Source organism: Geotrypetes seraphini, chromosome 1 (assembly GCF_902459505.1).
Source record: "Geotrypetes seraphini chromosome 1, aGeoSer1.1, whole genome shotgun sequence".
In the NCBI taxonomy this organism is placed as follows: Eukaryota; Metazoa; Chordata; class Amphibia; order Gymnophiona; family Dermophiidae; genus Geotrypetes; species Geotrypetes seraphini.
The window spans coordinates 309,300,896-309,320,217 of record NC_047084.1 but is presented as its reverse complement, the minus strand read 5'-3'; the positions used below and the strand labels follow the sequence as shown (position 1 = coordinate 309,320,217).

General features: G+C 41.3%; 1 protein-coding gene across 3 annotated transcripts in view; it reads right to left on the bottom strand.

Annotated features, from left to right (window-relative positions):
- Positions 1 to 19,322, bottom strand: part of LARP7 (La ribonucleoprotein 7, transcriptional regulator) — a 95,242-nt gene that overhangs the window by 40,810 nt on the left and 35,110 nt on the right. For all 3 annotated transcript variants that reach the window (XM_033955739.1, XM_033955721.1, XM_033955730.1), the window contains exons 7-8: positions 11,239 to 11,613; positions 7,428 to 7,569 (exon numbers count right to left, since the gene is read on the bottom strand). In XM_033955739.1, the coding sequence (XP_033811630.1) occupies positions 7,428 to 7,569; positions 11,239 to 11,613 (517 nt within the window). The remainder of the gene's footprint in view (positions 1 to 7,427; positions 7,570 to 11,238; positions 11,614 to 19,322) is intronic.

The window sequence follows — 19,322 nt, the reverse complement described above, 5'->3', positions numbered from 1 at the left end:
GTCCTTGTCCAGTCTCACTTATATGTCTTTTTTTTATGGATCTTCATTTTCTCCTATTTGCAGAGGAGACAAGCATTTTTTATTATAGCATGTAATTTCAACAATTTTTATATAACTTCCCAATCCTATGTCCTATCTAAAAAGTGATGCAGGATGAAGATTAGAACAGCAGAGCTTTGATTTACCTAGATTCATAACTGGGGTTAGGTTCAAAACCTTTAGATTTATCCATGGATCTGAATGTTTATGAAACAGAATGAAAATAGGTACTCTAAATCAGTGGTTCCCAACCCTGTCCTGGAGGACCACCAGGCCAATCGAGTTTTCAAGCTAGCCCTAATGAATATGCATGAGAGAGATTTGCATATAATGGAAGTGACAGGCATGCAAATCTGCTCCATGCATATTCATTAGGGCTATCCTGAAAACCCGATTGGCATGGTGGGCCACCAGGACAGGGTTGGGAACCACTGCTCTAAATTATTTGGGTCTTTAGCTGCCAGCTGAAAAGTTTAAACATTCTCAGGTCAATATTTAAAAACATTTATACATGTAAGTCTTTTATCAATGAATTTTCAGTGGTTCTATATACAGTGCTGCTGAAACTGCTTACAAACTGTCCTGGTACCAGTGGTGTACCTAGCATATGTGACATCCTTGCCCAGTATGGAATAAGTAATCACAAACTAAAAATAGAAATATGTAAACAAAAGTTAAACTGAACCATCAAGAAGCTGGACTCTGCATACAATGCAACACCACAGAAACAGTGATGCATGTCCCCTAATATTGTGCAAAATATAAAGACAGCTGATGTAAATTTGAAAAAACTAAGAAATAACAATCATCACTTTACAATAAATAACAATAAAACAAAAAAAAAAAAATGGAAAATAAGACAATACCATTTTATTGGGCTAATACATTTTTCAATTAGTTTTCAGAGCCAAAACTTCCTTCCTCAGGTCAGTAAAGTATACTGCTGTTTTGGTATCCTGTCCTAACCTGAGGAAGGGAGTTTTGATCTCTGAAAGTTAGTAAAAAATGTATTAAAATTAGTCCAATAAAAGGATTACCTTATTTCCATTTTCTATTTATAAACATTATCAACACAGCTACAATACTACTTTATCCTAAAGCAAAAAAATAAATAAAATAAATAGAAAATGTTTTTCTACCCTTGTCATCTCTGGTTTCTGCTTTCCACATCTTCTAATCCTCTTTCTACCATCCACTGTCTGCCCTCTCTCTGCCCTTTTCATATGGCATCTGCCCTCTTTCTATGACCCTTCCAGAAACTCTATGCCTCCCCCTTCCATCCCTCCCTCCTCCCATTGGTCTGGCATCCTTCTTTCCTTTCCCTCATGGATTGTCTTCTCTGTCTCCTTTACTTCTATCTCTCCCTCCCCTCAGATCTGATATCTGTCTCCTTCCTTCTTTCCTCCCCTCAGATCTGATATCTCTCTCCTCTTCTTCCCCCACAAATAGTCTGGCATCTCTCTCTCCTCTAGCTTTCTTGTCTTCCCTGGTCTTCTTTCTTATTTTTTGCCTCAGATTAAATAATTTCTTACTATTCAGTCTTCAATTTCCCTCTTTTCACCATGTCTATCTACAGCTTACCACCTCCTTCCTTCATCCCCCTCCAGTATCTCACTAACTCTGCCTCTTCCCCCCATCCAGCATGTGTCTTATTTTCTTTATCTCCCCATCCTTCCATCTAGTATGTGCCCTCTTTCTCTACCCCCTTCTACCCAGCATCTTCCCCTCTTGCTCTTTTCTCCTCTTCCATCCAGCGTCTGCCCCCCTCTCTCTCTCCACTTCCATTCAGTGTCTGCTCCGCTGCTTCTCTCCTTCCCACTTCCGTCCAGTGTTTGCTCCCCACTGTCTCTCCTCCACACTTCTGTCTAATGTCTGTTCCCTTCTCTCTCTCCTCCCCACTTCTGTTCAGTGTCTGTTTACCTCTCCCTCTCCTATCCATTAACACCCAATGTCTGCCCCCTTCACTCTCTCCATCCACCCAACTTCCATCAGCATCTGCCCCCTCTTTCTCCCTCCACCTCAATTCCATCCGGTATCCTGCATCCTTCTCTCTCTCTCCCCCTCCACCCCCTTCCATACAGTATCCTGCTCCCTTCTCTCTCCCTCAACCCCAATTCCACCCAATATCCTGCCCCCTCACCTTCCCACTACTGCAGCTGCTTTCCCAAAAAAGCAGCATCAGCGACAGTAAACTTAAATGCAGCCATCGTGAGACCTTCATGCACTCTTCTGCACCTGTTAGTTCTGCTCCAGAAGAAGAAAACGACTATGGAAGGGAGTAGACTGGCAGTCGTGGGGGGAGGTTCCTGAAAGTCCTGCGATGGCTGAATATAAGTTTACTACCACTGCTTCTAGTTTGGGAAGGCAGAAAAAGGTGGGAGATGCTGGCTGCTCCCCCTTAGTGCTTGCACCCGCGTGGAGGCCCACCTGCCTGATACTATCTAGAGTGCCAGTGCAGAGAGAGGGCATTCTGCCCAACCATTCAAATAGCCAGCAATATCAAACCACTATCCACATAGCTAAGGAGTGGTCATATATCCAGTCAAAACTGCTGGCTGTACATATAAGTGAATGATTTACAAGTCTCAGTTGGCACGTAGAAAAATGGGGTTTAACTACTGACTCATCTGTTAAAGGGTGGGGTTTTTATTTTTTGCTTTATATACTGAAAATTAATGAAGTAATATGAGACCTCAAATGTAGGAGAGAGGCTGTATTCAAAAACAATTTCATTTTGGACCTGCAGACAAAGGAAAATACAAGAATCCTAAGCACTACTAGGTCAGATCAAGTCCCATTAAATGCAACAGCCTCTCTCACAATTTCTTCAAAGCGTACCCTCTTTTCCGGAAACTCTTGCACCTGTCTGTGAGAACCATAATCTTTTTCCAGATAAAATTTTCAATAAGTTGGGTAAGAACTTGAAGAAACACAGCAGATTCTAGTGGGGAAATCCATTTCCAATTGCTTTTACTCCAAGTCTACCTGACTTCTAGCTGCTAATAAACTTGCATCATATTGCCTTCAGTGAATGATGGCCTTGGAAATTATATTTATGATTATACTGATAGATTATTGGGTTAGTGGATGAATTTGGATTGTGATTTTAAAGAGTGGATTCGATTGATGGTTATAATTGATTAGATTTGAATCCATTTGCTTGTTTCTTTATTTTTTCTCTCCGGGATTTTGGTTGCTTGGAAATTATTATCACTGATCTCAGAAATGTCTATCCTGTTTTACATTAAAAAACAAACAAACCTTACTGTCTGGGGAAATCTGTTTTTGGAAGCTCTATGGTGTATAAATATTGGACTTTAATTTAAGATGTTGAATTTGTTCATTTAAAAGTTCTATTTCTTTTCTTATATTTAACTTAGGGTGCACCTCAGATATAGGCCCTCTTATCAAGCTGCATTAGAGTTTTTTATGGCCAGCCGCTGTGGAAAAAGCTCCGATGTTCATAGGAATTCAATACACACCAGCCATAAACAAGGCTTGAAAAAAGGGTGTTATAGTTATTTAACTAAAAGACTCTATTGGCTTTTCAGTTTTAGTATCTGGAAAAAAAAATTTCACCTTACAAAGCACCATGCCTAGGCAGACACTCGTTATTCTGACGCTTCTGGTTTGAACACGTATTCTTGAGGGTTACAGCATTAGTTAGGCCCTTAGCTGTAGAAGGCGAGTGCCTTATTACTTTATTTTGCAGAGACACAGCAGACAGTTCAGCTTACTTATGATCTCTCTTTGCTTTAGCACAGAACAGAGACTGTATTAAAAAAGAATGTTATGGCACTGGCGATTCTTGCTGATACAGCCGATAACAACTTTAAGACTTGTTTTTCTTTCAGAATGCTCAGCAGTAGCCTAGAGGCCATTACTGTTGCTAATGTGCCACTCTGTTTTATGAAAGTTGGAATTGCACTTTAGCAATGGTGATGGAATATATGGCACTCGGCACAGATAAGGTGGCGACAAGATGAGCAGAAAGCATGAACCAGTTCATCTGTCAGCCCAACAAGTCACTCTCCTCTGCAACGGTCTAGGTAGCAGCAACGGTTCATAGACAACAACGCGGAAGACAAAGGTGCGCGCCGACAACTGAGCGCAAGACGGAGGCGCGCCAAAGAAAATTACTGTTTTTAGGGGCTCCGACGGGGGTTTTTGTTGGGGAGCACCCCCAGTTTACTTACTACAAATCGCGCCGGCGTTGTGGGGGGTTTTAACCCCCCACATTTTACTGTAAACGTAACTTTTTCCCTAAAAACAGGGAAAAAGTGAAGTTTTCAGTAAAATTTGGGGGGTTACAACCCCCCAAACGCCCCACAACGCGGCGCGATTTGTATTAAGTAAAGTGGGGGGGGGGTTCTCCCCATGCCCCCTCCCGTCAGAGCCCTAAAAACAGTAATTTTCTTCGGCGCGCGCCTCCGCACTGCGCTCAATTGTCTGCTCGCGCCTTTGTCCTGGCACGCTTTTGACCTGACACCAGCAGCAACACTGTATGTGGTAAAGCATCCAAGTGGGTGCACAGCAATAGCAAAGAATGACAGATTACATTCATATATCTCAATATCCTAACCAAAAAGGATACTTGGTCTCCACAAGCACGGATAAAGTCAGACATCGGAAATGGGGCATGCGTTTTGGACTTTTTCATCAAGTGCAGTTTTTCATCACTTAAAATGGGCACATAATTTGGCAGTATTTTTACATGCAGATATAGCCACAATATGCATGTAAATGACCTCATCCGAAATAATGAAGTACATGCTTTAAATGATGGCATGAATATTGCCACTGTGCATACAGAAGGTAGAGTTTAAGCAGAGCACAAAATTATGCATGGAGATTACAAAATACAATAATTTAAGTTCATATTTCGCATGGTCATTTACATCAGCTCTAGGACTAGTACTTTATAAAGACTAGTGCCTACTTGTTTTTCTAACATAGTCTTAACACAGACACCTGAAAAGAAACTTTAAAACTATGGGTGCTCCCTTATAAAATTACCATACCATGTAACTCCCCACCCCTTCTTTCCAAAACCGTAGCACGGTTTTTAGCGCTGGCTACAGCGGTAACAGTTCCTATGCTCATAGAATTCCTATGAGCGTCGGAGCTGATACCACCGCAGTCGGCGCTAAAAACCATGCTACGGCTTTGTAAAAGGGGGGATTTGTTTGCTGGTTTCCTACTATCTCCCTCCCTAATTTCCCTCCAGTTTCCAAACTTCTCTATCCCCTCCATTATCCTTTCCCTTTTCTCACTCTCTCCATATCCTCCCTCCCTCCTGCTCCCTTTTCTCTTCAGTCTTCCCCTCTGCTCCTTTTCCTCTTCTCTCTTAATCATCATTCTCTTCTGATATTTTACATTGATGCAGGTTGTATATATATTTTTATGTTTCCACACTTAATTATATATACTATTAGGCTTATTGTCACATGCATTTTGTGTGTGGGCTTTCTCCAAGGAAAGGCATAAGTAAGCTGAAATTACAATTATAGAATATGCTTTATAAAAAGGATAAGAGAAATAATATTGCCTTTCTAATGGATGTTATCTTAACCTTCAAAAGATAAATCTACCTGAATAAATGTAAAGCTCTAAAGGTGTATTCTATTATAATCATATACCACCACTATTTTTTTTTTTTTTTAAATCAAAGAGGGCCCTTTTTACAAAGCTGCAGAAAACACACCGAAGCCCATAGGAATTCAATGGACTTTGGTGCATTTGCCAAGGGGGAACTGCTACCGTGGCTTTGTAAAAGGGGCAAAGAATGAACACCGCTCGATCATTTGTACACTGTTTAAAAAAAAAAAAAAAAAATATGCAAAGCTTGTTTTCTGCTTAACTGTCAAAAACTTGATCAATTTCAAAAACAATTTGGGATATATGATTCTACACTCATGCTGGCCATCTCACTGTCTGGTTCTTGAAATGCCACAATGTTTTCTTCAGTGTGAACTGATCAGGCCCTGCCACTTCCTGACTGGCAATCAGTTGAGCCCATTTCTCACAATTTCTTCAAAGTATATTCTAAACCTAGCCTCTTCTACCTCTTTTCTGGAAACTTCTGTACCTGTCTATGAGAACTATATAACCTGTGTGACGCAGTGGTTAGAGCTACAGCCTTAGCACTCTGAGGTTGTGGGTTCAAATCCTTCGCTGCGCCTTTTGACCCTGGGTAAGTCACTTAATCCCCTCACTGCCCCAGGTACACTAGATAGAGTTTGAGCCTGCCGGGACAAATAGGGAAATATGATAAAATACCTGAATGTAAACCACTTAGAATATAAGTGGTATATAAATAATTAAATAAATAATAATAATTTTTTTTTTTTTTTTTAAAATAAGGATCAAATCCTCCTGACTGAAAACCATGGTAACTGTTTATGTTTAAATCAAAATGGTGTTTGTGCATATCATGACGATAATCGGTGGGGACATCATTTAGGTGAAGAAGCTGGAGTGAATGTAGGCTTATTGCAAATTTATTTAGGAAGATATATCCCAAATTTGTCAAGTTTTGACAGAGTTATGCCGAAAACAAGCTTAACATTTTTTTACATAGTATATGACAATGACAAAACACTTGTTCTTTAAATGTACTCGAACTTAAAATACGCAATGTTAGAATGTTTCTAATACATACTGTCTATTCTGTAAATGTAGATTACTAGACATGCAAATAAAAATCAACCATCTCTCAGCCCCCAATCATTTTTTTTTTCCAAAACTGACATTTTAATGGAATGTTATGGCATGGGACCCAGAGATCTGTTCACACTGACTTTAGTCAAGACATGCTATGTCCAGAATTAGGGGGGGTCAATATAACAAGTTGTACATTTGAACTGTGTGCTGAGGTTCGGTGCCTACAAAATAAAGAGACTTTTATGCCTAATACAGTAAACCTGTATACATATAAATAGCAGGAATATATCAGTGCTCTAAGGGGGAAATTCTACAAACTGTGCCAAAACTTAAGTGCCGATAGGGGTCCTACCAGTGCCTAAGTTAATTAAGAAACGCCATTTAAAATGGCAAAAAAATGGTAAGTTAAAGCACCTACCGCGCCTAAAAATACAGTACTGGAATTACGTCTCAGGCCGCCTATCACCACTATGGACGCGGCTAATGCCGGAACTGGCATTAGGCGGCCTAAAGCACCTACGTAAGCATGATTCACAACACAGATAGGCACCGGGAATGCAGGCCTGCTCTTTATTGCCTCCCTAGGCAACCATCTAGATTATTTTACTTGTTAAGCTGATCCCGTTTACATCCTTCTCCAAAATCAGTGAGTCCTGCTGTATTTATACGATAAAAATTCCAGGCATCTATTAAATTTTAGTACAGTGAATCATGCTGGAACTTACTTTGATAGTACCCGCAAGGGAATAACTTCCTCCCCCACTTTGTGTCTCTCTTTGTGTTTTTTCTTATGCTTCCTTTTAGATTTGGACATGGATGTTTCTTCCTTCTTATCATCTCCTTCTTTCTCCTCTTCTGTAGAAACCTCTAGTTTTTAGAAATAAATTACAAATGCTGCATTACTGATTCAATCTACAGTATCGTGTGGCAATTAAAAAAAAATTGATTTGTGTCAGTTAATGTTATATCTGCATTAATCAGCTGCCTGTAAACTACCTTCTCTCAACGTGGTTATAAGTCAGTGGTTCTATACTGAGAGGAGGTGGTGGTCCCAGGCATGCGTTTAAATCAGAAGAGTTAAAGTACAGTAAAACCTTGGATTGCAAGTAACTTGGTTTGCAAGTGTTTTGCAAGACAAGCAAAACGTTTTATTAAATTTTAACTTGATATACAAGCAATGTCTTGCAATACAAGTACATATAGTATATACACATCACAATTGAGCCGATGGTTCTTCTCTCTCTCTGACACTGTAAGAGTGTAGCGACTATTCTAAGCAAGCAAAGTCTTGCAAAACGAGTACATATGGTATACAAGCGTCACATCACCACAACTGAGCCGATGGTTCTTCTCTCTCTGACACTGCAGGAGTGTAGTGACTGTTCTAAATGAGCGAGGTCTTGCAATACAAGTAAGTATAGTATTTTGAATTAAAGTTTTTGGGTTGTGGATCGAATCGTCTGATTTCCATTATTTCTTATGAGGAAATTCACTTTGATATACGAGTGCTTGGGATAACAAGCATGCTTCTGGAATGAATTATGCTTGCAAACCAAGGTTTTACTGTATACATTTAATTTGCTTTTTCAACTCTAATTGCATACTTTTTCAGCAAAAATCTTAACTGCAGAAAGAGCAGATATGAGGGTCTGACATAATTTCTATCTGTAGTATGCTTTCAGTTTAAGAATCAGTGCAAAGCTTGTGGGTAAAAAGTATTTGTGGTCTTTGTTCCAATGCAGACAGTTTGAAAATTTCCCCTGTATGTGTATCTCTTGTATGTTACAAAGGTAAACTATTCACAAAAGAAAACCAGCTGCAAAGGGAGATTTTAGTGCATGTTTCAGCTCAACCCCCTGGCACACCTCAGCCCTAAGGCCATTCTAGAAAATACCTTATTGACACCAGTGACAGCAAGGATGAATAAGAAGTGTTCCAGTGCACTCCATTACACCCCTATCCAGTATCTGGCCCTCCCACTCCAATACAATTTGGGCTTAAGCCTCCTCCAAAATTACAGCACCAGTTGAATCTCCAACCTTACAAGCCAAAGAGGTTCACAGCCCGAGCCCCCTACTGTGCTGTTTGAGCAGTACAGATGTCAGTGATGTGCTTCAGCTGCCGATGTTGGCATTTCCCCATATGCTCAGTTCAGGTGCTTAAAAATGGAAAATAAGATGATGTTTTTTTATTGGACTAACCTAATACATTTTCCAATTAGTTTTCAAGGCCAAAACTTCCTGCCTCAGATCAGGATAATATAGTACTGTTATTGTATATTCTCTTGACCTAAGGAAGGAAGTGTTAGTTTCTGAAAGCTAATCAAAAATGTAAAGGTATCACCTTATTTTTTATTTTGTGTTTTATTTATATTTATTAACTTTATTTATTACCACAGCTATCATGTTACATTACCCTAAATTAAAAATATAGCTGGGTCAATATTCAGCAGTTGGGCAGTGAGAATTTTTGCACACTACCAACGGCATTTATTCCCAGATATTCAAAACCGGTTACCTATGAGGGCTACCTGTGAGGGATTGAGAGAGAGAGACATTAGACAGAAGGATGGGGATTGAAACGGGAGGGGAGGGATGGAGAGAGAAAGCTTCGGCTTTGAATATCGGCTGTTTTTAAGCTGGCTAAGGCACAGCCACTTAAAGTTGATATTCATCACTTAAGCAGCCAAGGGTTACCACATAAAAATAGGACAGTCTATAAATTTGGTTGTTTAAAGGCTGAATGTCAGCTCTTAAGAGATTGTGCTAACTCTACCCTGGAACACCCCTAACATAACTGGCTTTGAGTTTGGTGTTAACTGCTGAATATTAGCAAGTAGCCCTGAACAAGCAATTTAAGTGATCAGTGGCTGGCTAAATTGTTTTGAATCAGATCCACAATTCTTTTGGGGGGTTTTTAACCTTTGTTGCCATTTACTTTTTCTGATTGTGTTGGTCCCAGTCTCTGCTTTGCTTTCCTTCATCTTCTCTTAACTCTCTTGCCAGGGTCATTTTTCTTTTGCCTCTGTTTCTTTCAGACCAGGATTTTCAAAAACCCGCATTAAAAACCAACAATCTGCTAAGGCAGCCGTTTTGATAACAAATCTAAAAACCCAAGTCATTCTTAAAAAATAGTGTATGCAAATAAGATCGCCGGACAGCAGCGAAGGTTTCCTACATTTGCATGTGTCCATGCAGAGAAAAAACTCGTAAAACACAAAAACAAAAGCACACTCTCTCGCTGCCCGTGTTGTGATGCAGCGGGAGAGATGCCCATTCTCTCTACTACATCACAACACCCCTTCCCTAACATCCTTGCCGCGACCCCTGGTAGCAGGAGAGGTGCCCACTCTGTCCTGCTTTACTAAAAAAAATCCTGCCCAAACAGGCCCAAACATGCCCCTCCTCCCCCATAGAAGGGGCCTTAAACACCTGGGCCAATCAGAGCTTCAGGCCCCTCCACGGATGCATCAGGAAGGGTCCTAAGGCTCTGATTGGCTCAGATGCCTAAGGCCCTGCCTATGTGGTGTCCTGGCCAATCAGAGCCCTAGGACCCTTCCTGATGCATCTGGGGAGGGGCCTGAGGCTCTGATTGCCCCAAGATGTTTAAGGCCCCTCCTTCTGCACCCCAACCTTAGGTGCCACTTGTACCAGGCCCCAAAGAAATAATATAGAAACCCCGTGCTCCCATTCCTTTCTTGTTGCTTTCTGATCAATCAAATTCTCCAGAACTGCTTGGGCAGGAAAAAATATTCTGTTATCAATATTTAGTAACAACATTCAAAGCAGTATTTGACACCAACCCTAGCATTTAAATAAATATATTTAGTGGCAACAAATACATGCATTTGCTACCAATTATTGAGGCAATTATCCATTTAGTGAAGGCCTAAACTAAATGCATACATTGTCCATTTAGCAGCTGAATATCACCTCTATATTGATAGTTTTCAGTTGTTCCTTTCAAAGTATTTAGAAGGCTTTTTCAGTCCACCACTATCTGAATGGCAGCAGAAAATTCTAGTATAGGGATATTATACATTTACTGACTACCGGTAAAAATATGTTTTGTTTACAGATTGGCACATCTTTCATTATTTTGGCTGAGCTGTGGCCTTGCCTATGCCACCTCCCAACTTAGAAAGTTCTTGGTTTCAAAATATATGAACATAGTTTTCCTCCAGCACTCAGGGCCAGAAACATGCACACTATCAGCTATAGGCAGTCACTCTGGAAACACTTACTTTTGTGACAAGTGCTACATTATCATTTTTCTTTCATTACAGGCCAAATAAATACTATGATGCTTTTCAATAAATCTATTCTCAATTTACTACTTTGCTATCCAAGTCACAATAGTGATACTGGTTTTCTTATTAGTGCTTTGAAATGAAGAACTTGTGAAATAAACTAATGTATCTCCCCTGTTTTATTTTGTACTGCCACCTACATAAACATTGTTTATCACAGGAGGTCAAGCAACCAAATTACAACCCCAGGTTGTTGTCCTTGATCCTGTTGACTGGCTTCTACATACCTTTGAACTCTCGCACTGGGTCTGTGGCTGTCTGAGGGATGAACAGCTGTTCTTCCTTTACATCATTTCTCTTCAGCTTAGCGGCAGATACTTCTCTGTCTGTGGAGTCACTGCGTTTCCTTTTACCTTGCCTACTTCCTCCAGGCAGCTCTAAGCTGGTTGTTCGCTCCCGTTTCCTCTTTTCTTTTTTAGCTGGCTGCTGGGGGGCCTCAGAGTTCTCCACTTCAGAGCCCTCAGAGCTTGCTCTATGTCGCTTCAGCTTGGTTCCATGTTCAGGTGCAATCTCCATGTTCTCCTCTTTTATCACTGGGGCTGACTGGCTATTGCTCTCCTTTCTTGTGCGTGACTTCTTCTTCTTCTTCTTTTTCTTTTCTTCTGTGGGAAAAAATTTAAATTACATTTGTAACATCCTCAGTATGAAAGGGAAAAGGTAATGGACAAACAATGCAAAAGGTATAGATATATAGTTTACTTGTTCACCAACTGTCTTGAGGGGAACATTGCTAACAGAAAACAAAATCTGGTGTGCTTAAGGTAGGAAAATGGGCATCATTTCTACAGTGACCTCTACTGGCCAATGAGGAGAGGTGAAAATGTATTACTTCCAAGATTTCAGCTCAGAAGGGTCCAGTCGGATAACAGGGACATGCTAGCTGGAGAGGAAAGTGAGAATGGCAGGATTGAAAAGGAAGAAATGAAAACAGTTTGTTTCCAGGATATATAAATACTCTAGATAAGCATTATTCAATGAACAAAATATTTCACAAGGGTGAAGAGAGTGCAACACAGCAAACCAAATGCTTGGATAAGAACATAAGAACTGCCATACTAGGACAGACTGAAGGTCCATCAAGCCCAGTATCCAGTTCCTAACAGTGGCCAACCCAGGTCCCAGGTACCTAGCTAGATCCCCCAAGTAATGAAACAGATTTTATGCTGCTTATCCTAAGAATAAGCAGTGGATTTTGCTATCCCCAAGCCATCTCAATAGTGGCCTATGGACTTCCCTTTTAGGAATTTATCCAAAGCTAACTGATTTCACCACATTCTCCGGCAAATAATTCCAGAGTTTAATTACATGTTACGTGAAGAAATATTTTCTCCGGTTTGTTTTAAATCTACTATGTAAAAGCTTTATCACATGCCCCCTAGTCCTAGTATTTTTGGAAAGAGTAAACAAGCGATTCACATCTACCCTTTCCATTCCACTCAGTATTTTATTGGAACACGATAGGGTGAACACAATAGAGACACTCAGAATTGCTGAGGATATGATAATCAAAGTACAGATAACTAGAATTATTAGGATGTATGTAAATTTAAGATGAACATAGAACACGATACAGGTATTATGTGTGGAAATAAGTAGGATTTAATATGAACATAGTACACGATACTAGTATTATATGTGCATATTGTGATATGCGGAGTATGCCTGCTAGGGTTGACCCTGATCTAAACCCCCAGGTTAGAACAGGTAATTTCCCAGCCACTCAAGTTAAACCCCAAAGTAACCTTCTGCCTGACATTTCTTCCAAATCCAGCAGAGGGAGCTTGGGGGTAGAAGTTCAAACTTCCCCTCCCCCATCTCTTCCCAAGGCTGCAAACCGGAAATGCACTTCAGCTGGGGAGGCTGGGCGGGGCTGTAGGCTCCTTAACCGAAGGTCTGAACGGTTAGAGAGGGAGAAGCAGGGCTGGAGAGCAGGAGATGAGGCTCAAGCACAGCTCCCTCAGGCTAGCTCAGGGCTAAGAGTTTGCCAGGATCCTCAATGTGCTGAAAGTATGGAGATTGAGGAAAGTGAAACTGTGCTGTCTCCTGAGTGCTCAGACAGTCTGCAAGACATGGAATTGGAAGGGGAAGCAACCTGGGACGATCAAGCCATGGATATCGGCGTCTCCAAGGCAATTGCCACCCTGCCTGACTAAAGGTATCATAATTCCATTTTACTTTAAGGACACTAAATTGTCTTGTATTTTTCTGGTGTATGTTTTACCAGTGTGGTGGGGGGAATTAGCCCCACGTTCGAGGTGGGATAGAGGGCTCTTCATGTAGCGCATGTCAACACGTGGAGCACCACCACCTGGCCAGCATTACTATCTGCTAAAGTAGTGCAGTGCAGTTACACTTTGCTTTTTGAGCCAAATTTTGTTCTTTGTTTTTTTTCCCTTGGAATGGGAAAGGACTGTTTGTGTGGCTGCTGATTGAAGCCAAGAACTTTAAAGATAAAAACTCAGAGGGACTGAGGTTTTGGTATTTTTCTTTGGACTATCTTGAATGAACATTAAGTTTACTTTTGGGAACTATTGGATTTATCTGAAGAAACTGGAACAAAGTTTATTTTCCTTGTTTTGCTGTGGAATACAATAAATCCAGTCCAGATTTTCGTTCTGATTTTTCCTTATAAATTAAGCCAGTATTCTGACAACTCTTGGGGGCAGCCTCTCGCAGCTTACAAAGGCCCCAAAATCTTGTCCCCGCATTCCTGGACTCCTAGCTCTGAGAGTGCGGGTGACAATATACAAAGGATGATTGATTATGGTATAAATGTGTCTGTACTGAAAATCATCTCAGAAAATGCTAGCTCTGCACTGTAACACCTTTACAGAAGCTCATGTAAACTGCTCTGAATTGACTCCCCAGTCATTAGTAGTGGTATAGAAGATTTCAATAAACAAAGGGAAATGGAATGAGGAAAAAGTGGGAAGCCTACAGGGAGAAAGAACTATGTGAGACACGAGAGGTCAAAAAGATGGCAAAGGAACCTACAAATATGACACTGGGTACCCAGTAAAGGAAAAAGGGTGCAGAAATGTTCCAAAAGTCAGCCAAAGAAAGCATTTTTTCTTTACCCACTTGTCTCAGTTTGTATTAATAATACATAATGATTAGTTTGTATAATTTTGTCTTATTTGTATTTGTATTTGTCACCCTAGTTTTTTTATTGTACATTTCAATTATGTAATACGCATTGAAATATTTGATATTGCGTAAAATCAAAATTTAATAAACTTGAAACTTGAAGTGGAGATCATGACATGGATCCATAAGGAAAAAGAGAAGAGAGAAAAAGCTGACTATGCTTTCATATAGAGTGGACTTTTAAAAAAAAGTCAAGATATGCAATAAGGGCTTAGGTATGGATAAGTAACAAAACAAAGGAATGAAAGACAGAGTGAATGAGCAGAAGACACAGGTTAGAGGAGAAAGAGAGAGAAAGGAAAATGAGCAGGACTCAAGAGGAAAAATGGTGAGTCTATTCCTTAAAGGCACATATGGTGAAGGAGGGGAATATGGGAGTGGGTGGACATGGAAGGCAAGACAGGTGTGTAGAGAAAAGATGGGAAGAGGGAAAGAGGTAAAAAGAAGAGAAGGCATAAGCATGTCAGATGGGAAAGGGAGCAATATGATGCTGAAAACCTTAAAATTCTCAACTCTATGTATAACTACTACAATTATTTATCATTTCTATAATGCTGAAAAGCGTATACAGCACTGTACATGTACATGTAATAGATGGTCCCTTCTCAGAAGAGCTTACAATCTAATTAAAACAGACAGGACATATAGGGGTTGGGGAGTTTATTGCAGAGAGAATGGTAGGATGGATATACTCATAGGTATCTTATGGTGCGTGGGAGTTAAGAGTTGAAAGCAGCCTCAAAAAAGTGGGATTTAGCTTGTATAAGTGACATATGTTTAAAGAAAAAGAAATGAAATGGCTACAAGAAGATATTTGCAAGATATAATATCCCAAATTGGGTTCTACGGAATCCTAGGGTTCCTCAATCTCTTTTACCATTTCTTCAAGAAATTAAATTTTAGAATTTGTTTATATGAACATAATATATATATATATATGTTTACAAAAACTGAGGTTCCTCAGTATATGAAAAAATATTTTAGGGGTTCCTCCATAGCAAAATGTTTGGGAAACATTGGAATTGAGGAAAGATATAATCTGGAATGGCAAGACTGTTATGGTTATCTTCAGATTAGATATTATGGGGCAAATTCTATAAATAGTGTCCCAAGTGTAGGTGGAGGTAGGCGTCCTATCGCTGTCTAACCAGCCAATCGGGATGTATGTTTTCTTTTTAAAAAATACCCCGAGGCAGGCCGCCTACACTGTAGGCGTCTGTCACAGGTGCAGAGAGACGCATTGGGACACTTAAGCTCACCCAAGCTTGAGCGAGCTTAAGCGACCCTAGGCATCTCCCTAGGGTAACGATAGATGCCTGAAATGTAGGCCAGCGAAATGCTGGCCTGCATTTCAAATAGACGTGACTGCTGAGCTAATTGCGGCAAGGAAATCTCCCTGCTGCAATCAGCTGAGTGTCTGCAGCCAGTAGCACCCCCCCCCCCCCGTCGTGAAGTCAGCCGGCAGGAGTCATCCCTCCTGCCACCACACCCAAATCCCCCATGGCAGGAGGGATGCCCATTCCCTCCTATCACCACCCACAAACCCCCCCCCCCCAGTAAATGTCTATGGCAAGAGGGATGCCCACTCCCTCCCGCCGCCACCTTTGAACCCCCCCACACACACAAATGTCCATGGTAGGAGGGATGCCCACTCCCTCCTTCCACTACCCCCTGGAACTCCCCCTATCCGGTGACACCCCACCTCTAAAGACCCCCAGCACCCTCCCCCCCCCGCCAGTAGACTCTCCCGGCACCCCACACACACCCATATCTTTCAAGGTGAAATTCCGGCTGGAGGAATGCATACACCCTCCGGCCAGTGGGCCTTCCCCTTCCTGGTGCAGTCTGGGATGCAGCAGGGAGGGGCCAAAGGTTCTAATTGGTCCCAGATACCTTAGGTCCCTCCTATAGTAGAGACCTTAGGCAACTGGGCCAAAGTCTTAGGCCTCCTTACCAGTGTGTATCCTGGGATGCAGTGAGAGTGGCCTAATACTCCAATTGGCCAGATACTTAAGGGAGGGGGAGGGGCCTCTGCCCTTTGCTTACCACCCTAGCCAGCAGTTTAACCATCCCTTCTAACTGTACTCCCTACCTTGGCATCCTGTTTGTTTGTTTTGATTGTAAGCTCATTCAAGAAAGGAGTGTTTCCTTTGTGACAGTGCTTAGTAAAGCAGAGAGCATAATAGGCATCTCCCTGGAGTGTCTATAGGACTCTATTATTAGGTATAGAGAGCCCCCTTTTCGAGTATTTATTTAAAACTTTCTTATACTGTTTAAAAAAAAAACAAAAAAACTTAACGGTTTACATCAATTAAAACACACATAAGATTTTTTAAAAAAAAACATATCATAAAACCTACATAATTAATGATTGGTATGAATAGATGAATCGCAAGAATACAATGGCAAAAACAGTTAAGCAGATTCTTTTATTCAAATGCCAATTAATAAATCACAAAAATGCAGTAACAAACAACTGAATTTTTAACTGTTTCTTAAACTGAACCCAGTTTTCACAGTCTCAATTGGCCCACCAGAGCATTCTACATTTTAATTCCAGCAATAAAGAAAGTCATCATTCATAATCTGCAGTCATCTGCATAATCTCCCTGTGCTATTGGAATAGCTTTAAATTTTCAGATCGTAAAGATCTATTAGGCTTATAGAGCCTATCTTCTCCAAATTACCATGGCGTTTGAAAGAAGCCAAGAGAGAGATACGTTTGGCTTAGGCACAGGCAGAAGAACAAATGGCTAAAAATGTAAAAAAGGGAGATAAAATTTTTTTCAGATATATTAGTGAAAGGAGGAAGATAAAAAATGGAATTGCTAGGCTAAAAGATGCTGGGAACAAATATATGGAGAGTGATGAGGAGAAAGCAAATGTGCTAAACAAATACTTCTGTTCTGTGTTCACAGAAGAAAATCCTGGAGAAGGACCGAGATTGTCTGGCAAAGTTACACGAGAAAATGGAGTAGATTCTGCGCCGTTCACGGAGGAGGGTGTTTATGAGCAACTTGAAAAACTGAAGGTGGACAAAGCGATGGGACCAGACGGGATCCATCCCAGGATACTAAGGGAGCTCAGAGAGGTTCGGGCGAGTCCTATTAAAGACTTGTTCAACAAATCTCTGGAGACGGGAGTGATTCCTGGGGATTGGAGGAGAGCGGATGTGGTCCCTATTCATAAAAGTGGTCACAGGGATGAAGCAGGAAACTACAGGCCGGTGAGCCTCACTTCAGTTGTTGGAAAAATAATGGAAGTGTTGCTGAAAGAAAGGATAGTGTATTTCCTTGAATCTAATGGGTTACAGGATCCGAGGCAACATGGCTTTACAAAAGGTAAATCGTGCCAAACGAACCTGATTGAATTTTTTGATTGGGTAACCAGAGAGCTGGATCGAGGACATATGCTAGATGTAATTTACTTGGATTTCAGCAAAGCCTTTGATACAGTTCCTCATAGGAGGCTGTTGAACAAACTTGAAGGGCTGAAGTTAGGACCCAAAGTGGTGAACTGGGTCAGAAACTGGCTGTCGGAAAAACGCCAGAGGGTGGTGGTTAATGGAAGTCGCTCGAAGGAAGGAAAGGTGACTAGTGGAGTCCCTCAGGGTTCGGTGCTGGGGCCAATCCTGTTCAATATGTATGTAAGTGACATTGCTGAAGGGTTAGAAGGAAAAGTGTGCCTTTTTGCAGATGATACCAAGATTTGTAACAGAGTAGACACCGAAGAGGGAGTGAAGAATATGAAAAAGGATCTGCAAAAGTTAGAGGAATGGTCTAATGCCTGGCAACTAAAATTCAATGCAAAGAAATGCAGAGTAATGCATTTGGGGATTAATAATAGGAAGGAACCGTATATGCTGGGAGGAGAGAAGCTGATATGCACGGATGGGGAGAGGGACCTTGGGGTGATAGTGTCCGAAGATCTAAAGGCGAAAAACCAGTGTGACAAGGCAGTGGCTGCTGCCAGAAGGATTCTGGGCTGTATAAAGAGAGGCGTAGTCAGTAGAAGGAAGAAGGTGTTGATGCCCCTGTACAGGTCATTGGTGAGGCCCCACTTGGAGTATTGTGTTCAGTTTTGGAGACCGTATCTGGCGAAAGACGTAAGAAGACTTGAGGCGGTCCAGAGGAGGGCGACGAAAATGATAGGAGGCTTGCGCCAGAAGACGTATGAGGAGAGACTGGAAGCCCTGAATATGTATACCCTAGAGGAAAGGAGAGACAGGGGAGATATGATTCAGACGTTCAAATACTTAAAGGGTATTAACGTAGAACAAAATCTTTTCCAGAGAAAGGTAAATGGTAAAACCAGAGGACATAATTTGAGGTTGAGGGGTGGTAGATTCAGGGGCAATGTTAGGAAATTCTACTTTACGGAGAGGGTAGTGGATGCCTGGAATGCGCTCCCGAGAGAGGTGGTGGAGAGTAAAACTGTGACTGAGTTCAAAGAAGCGTGGGATGAACACAGAAGATTTAGAATCAGAAAATAATATTAAATATTGAACTAAGGCCAGTTACTGGGCAGACTTGCACGGTCTGTGTCTGTGTATGGCCGTTTGGTGGAGGATGGGCAGGGGAGGGCTTCAATGGCTGGGAGGGTGTAGATGGGCTGGAGTAAGTCTTAACAGAGATTTCGGAAGGTGGAACCCAAGCATAGTACTGGGTAAAGCTTTGGATTCTTGCCCAGAAATAGCTAAGAAGAAGAAAAAAAAAAAAAATTTTTAAATTGAATCAGGTTGGGCAGACTGGATGGACCATTCGGGTCTTTATCTGCCGTCATCTACTATGTTACTATGTTACTATGTAAATAGTCTGTTGAACCACATCATTGCCCCAACCCTCTGGAACAGTCTCCCACTTTTTAATAGGACTGAACTTTTCTTTCCAAAATTTAAAGGTACCCTTAAATCCTTTATTTAAAAACAAACAAACCACAAACACACCTCAGGCCCTTCAGCAAGTTTATTCTAATACCTTTCAGCTGAGACAGCACTCTGTATATTGCAGTGTATCGCAAACTGTGTGCCTCCTGAGATTTGGTGTGTGTCGCGAGACGCTAGGGAGGAGAGGCGCTGGCTGACTGCCTATGGCAAGAGGCATGTCCTGTAAGTAATCAGCCGGCGCCAGCACCTCTCCTCGCATCTTCCCCCCGGCAGTTCAGG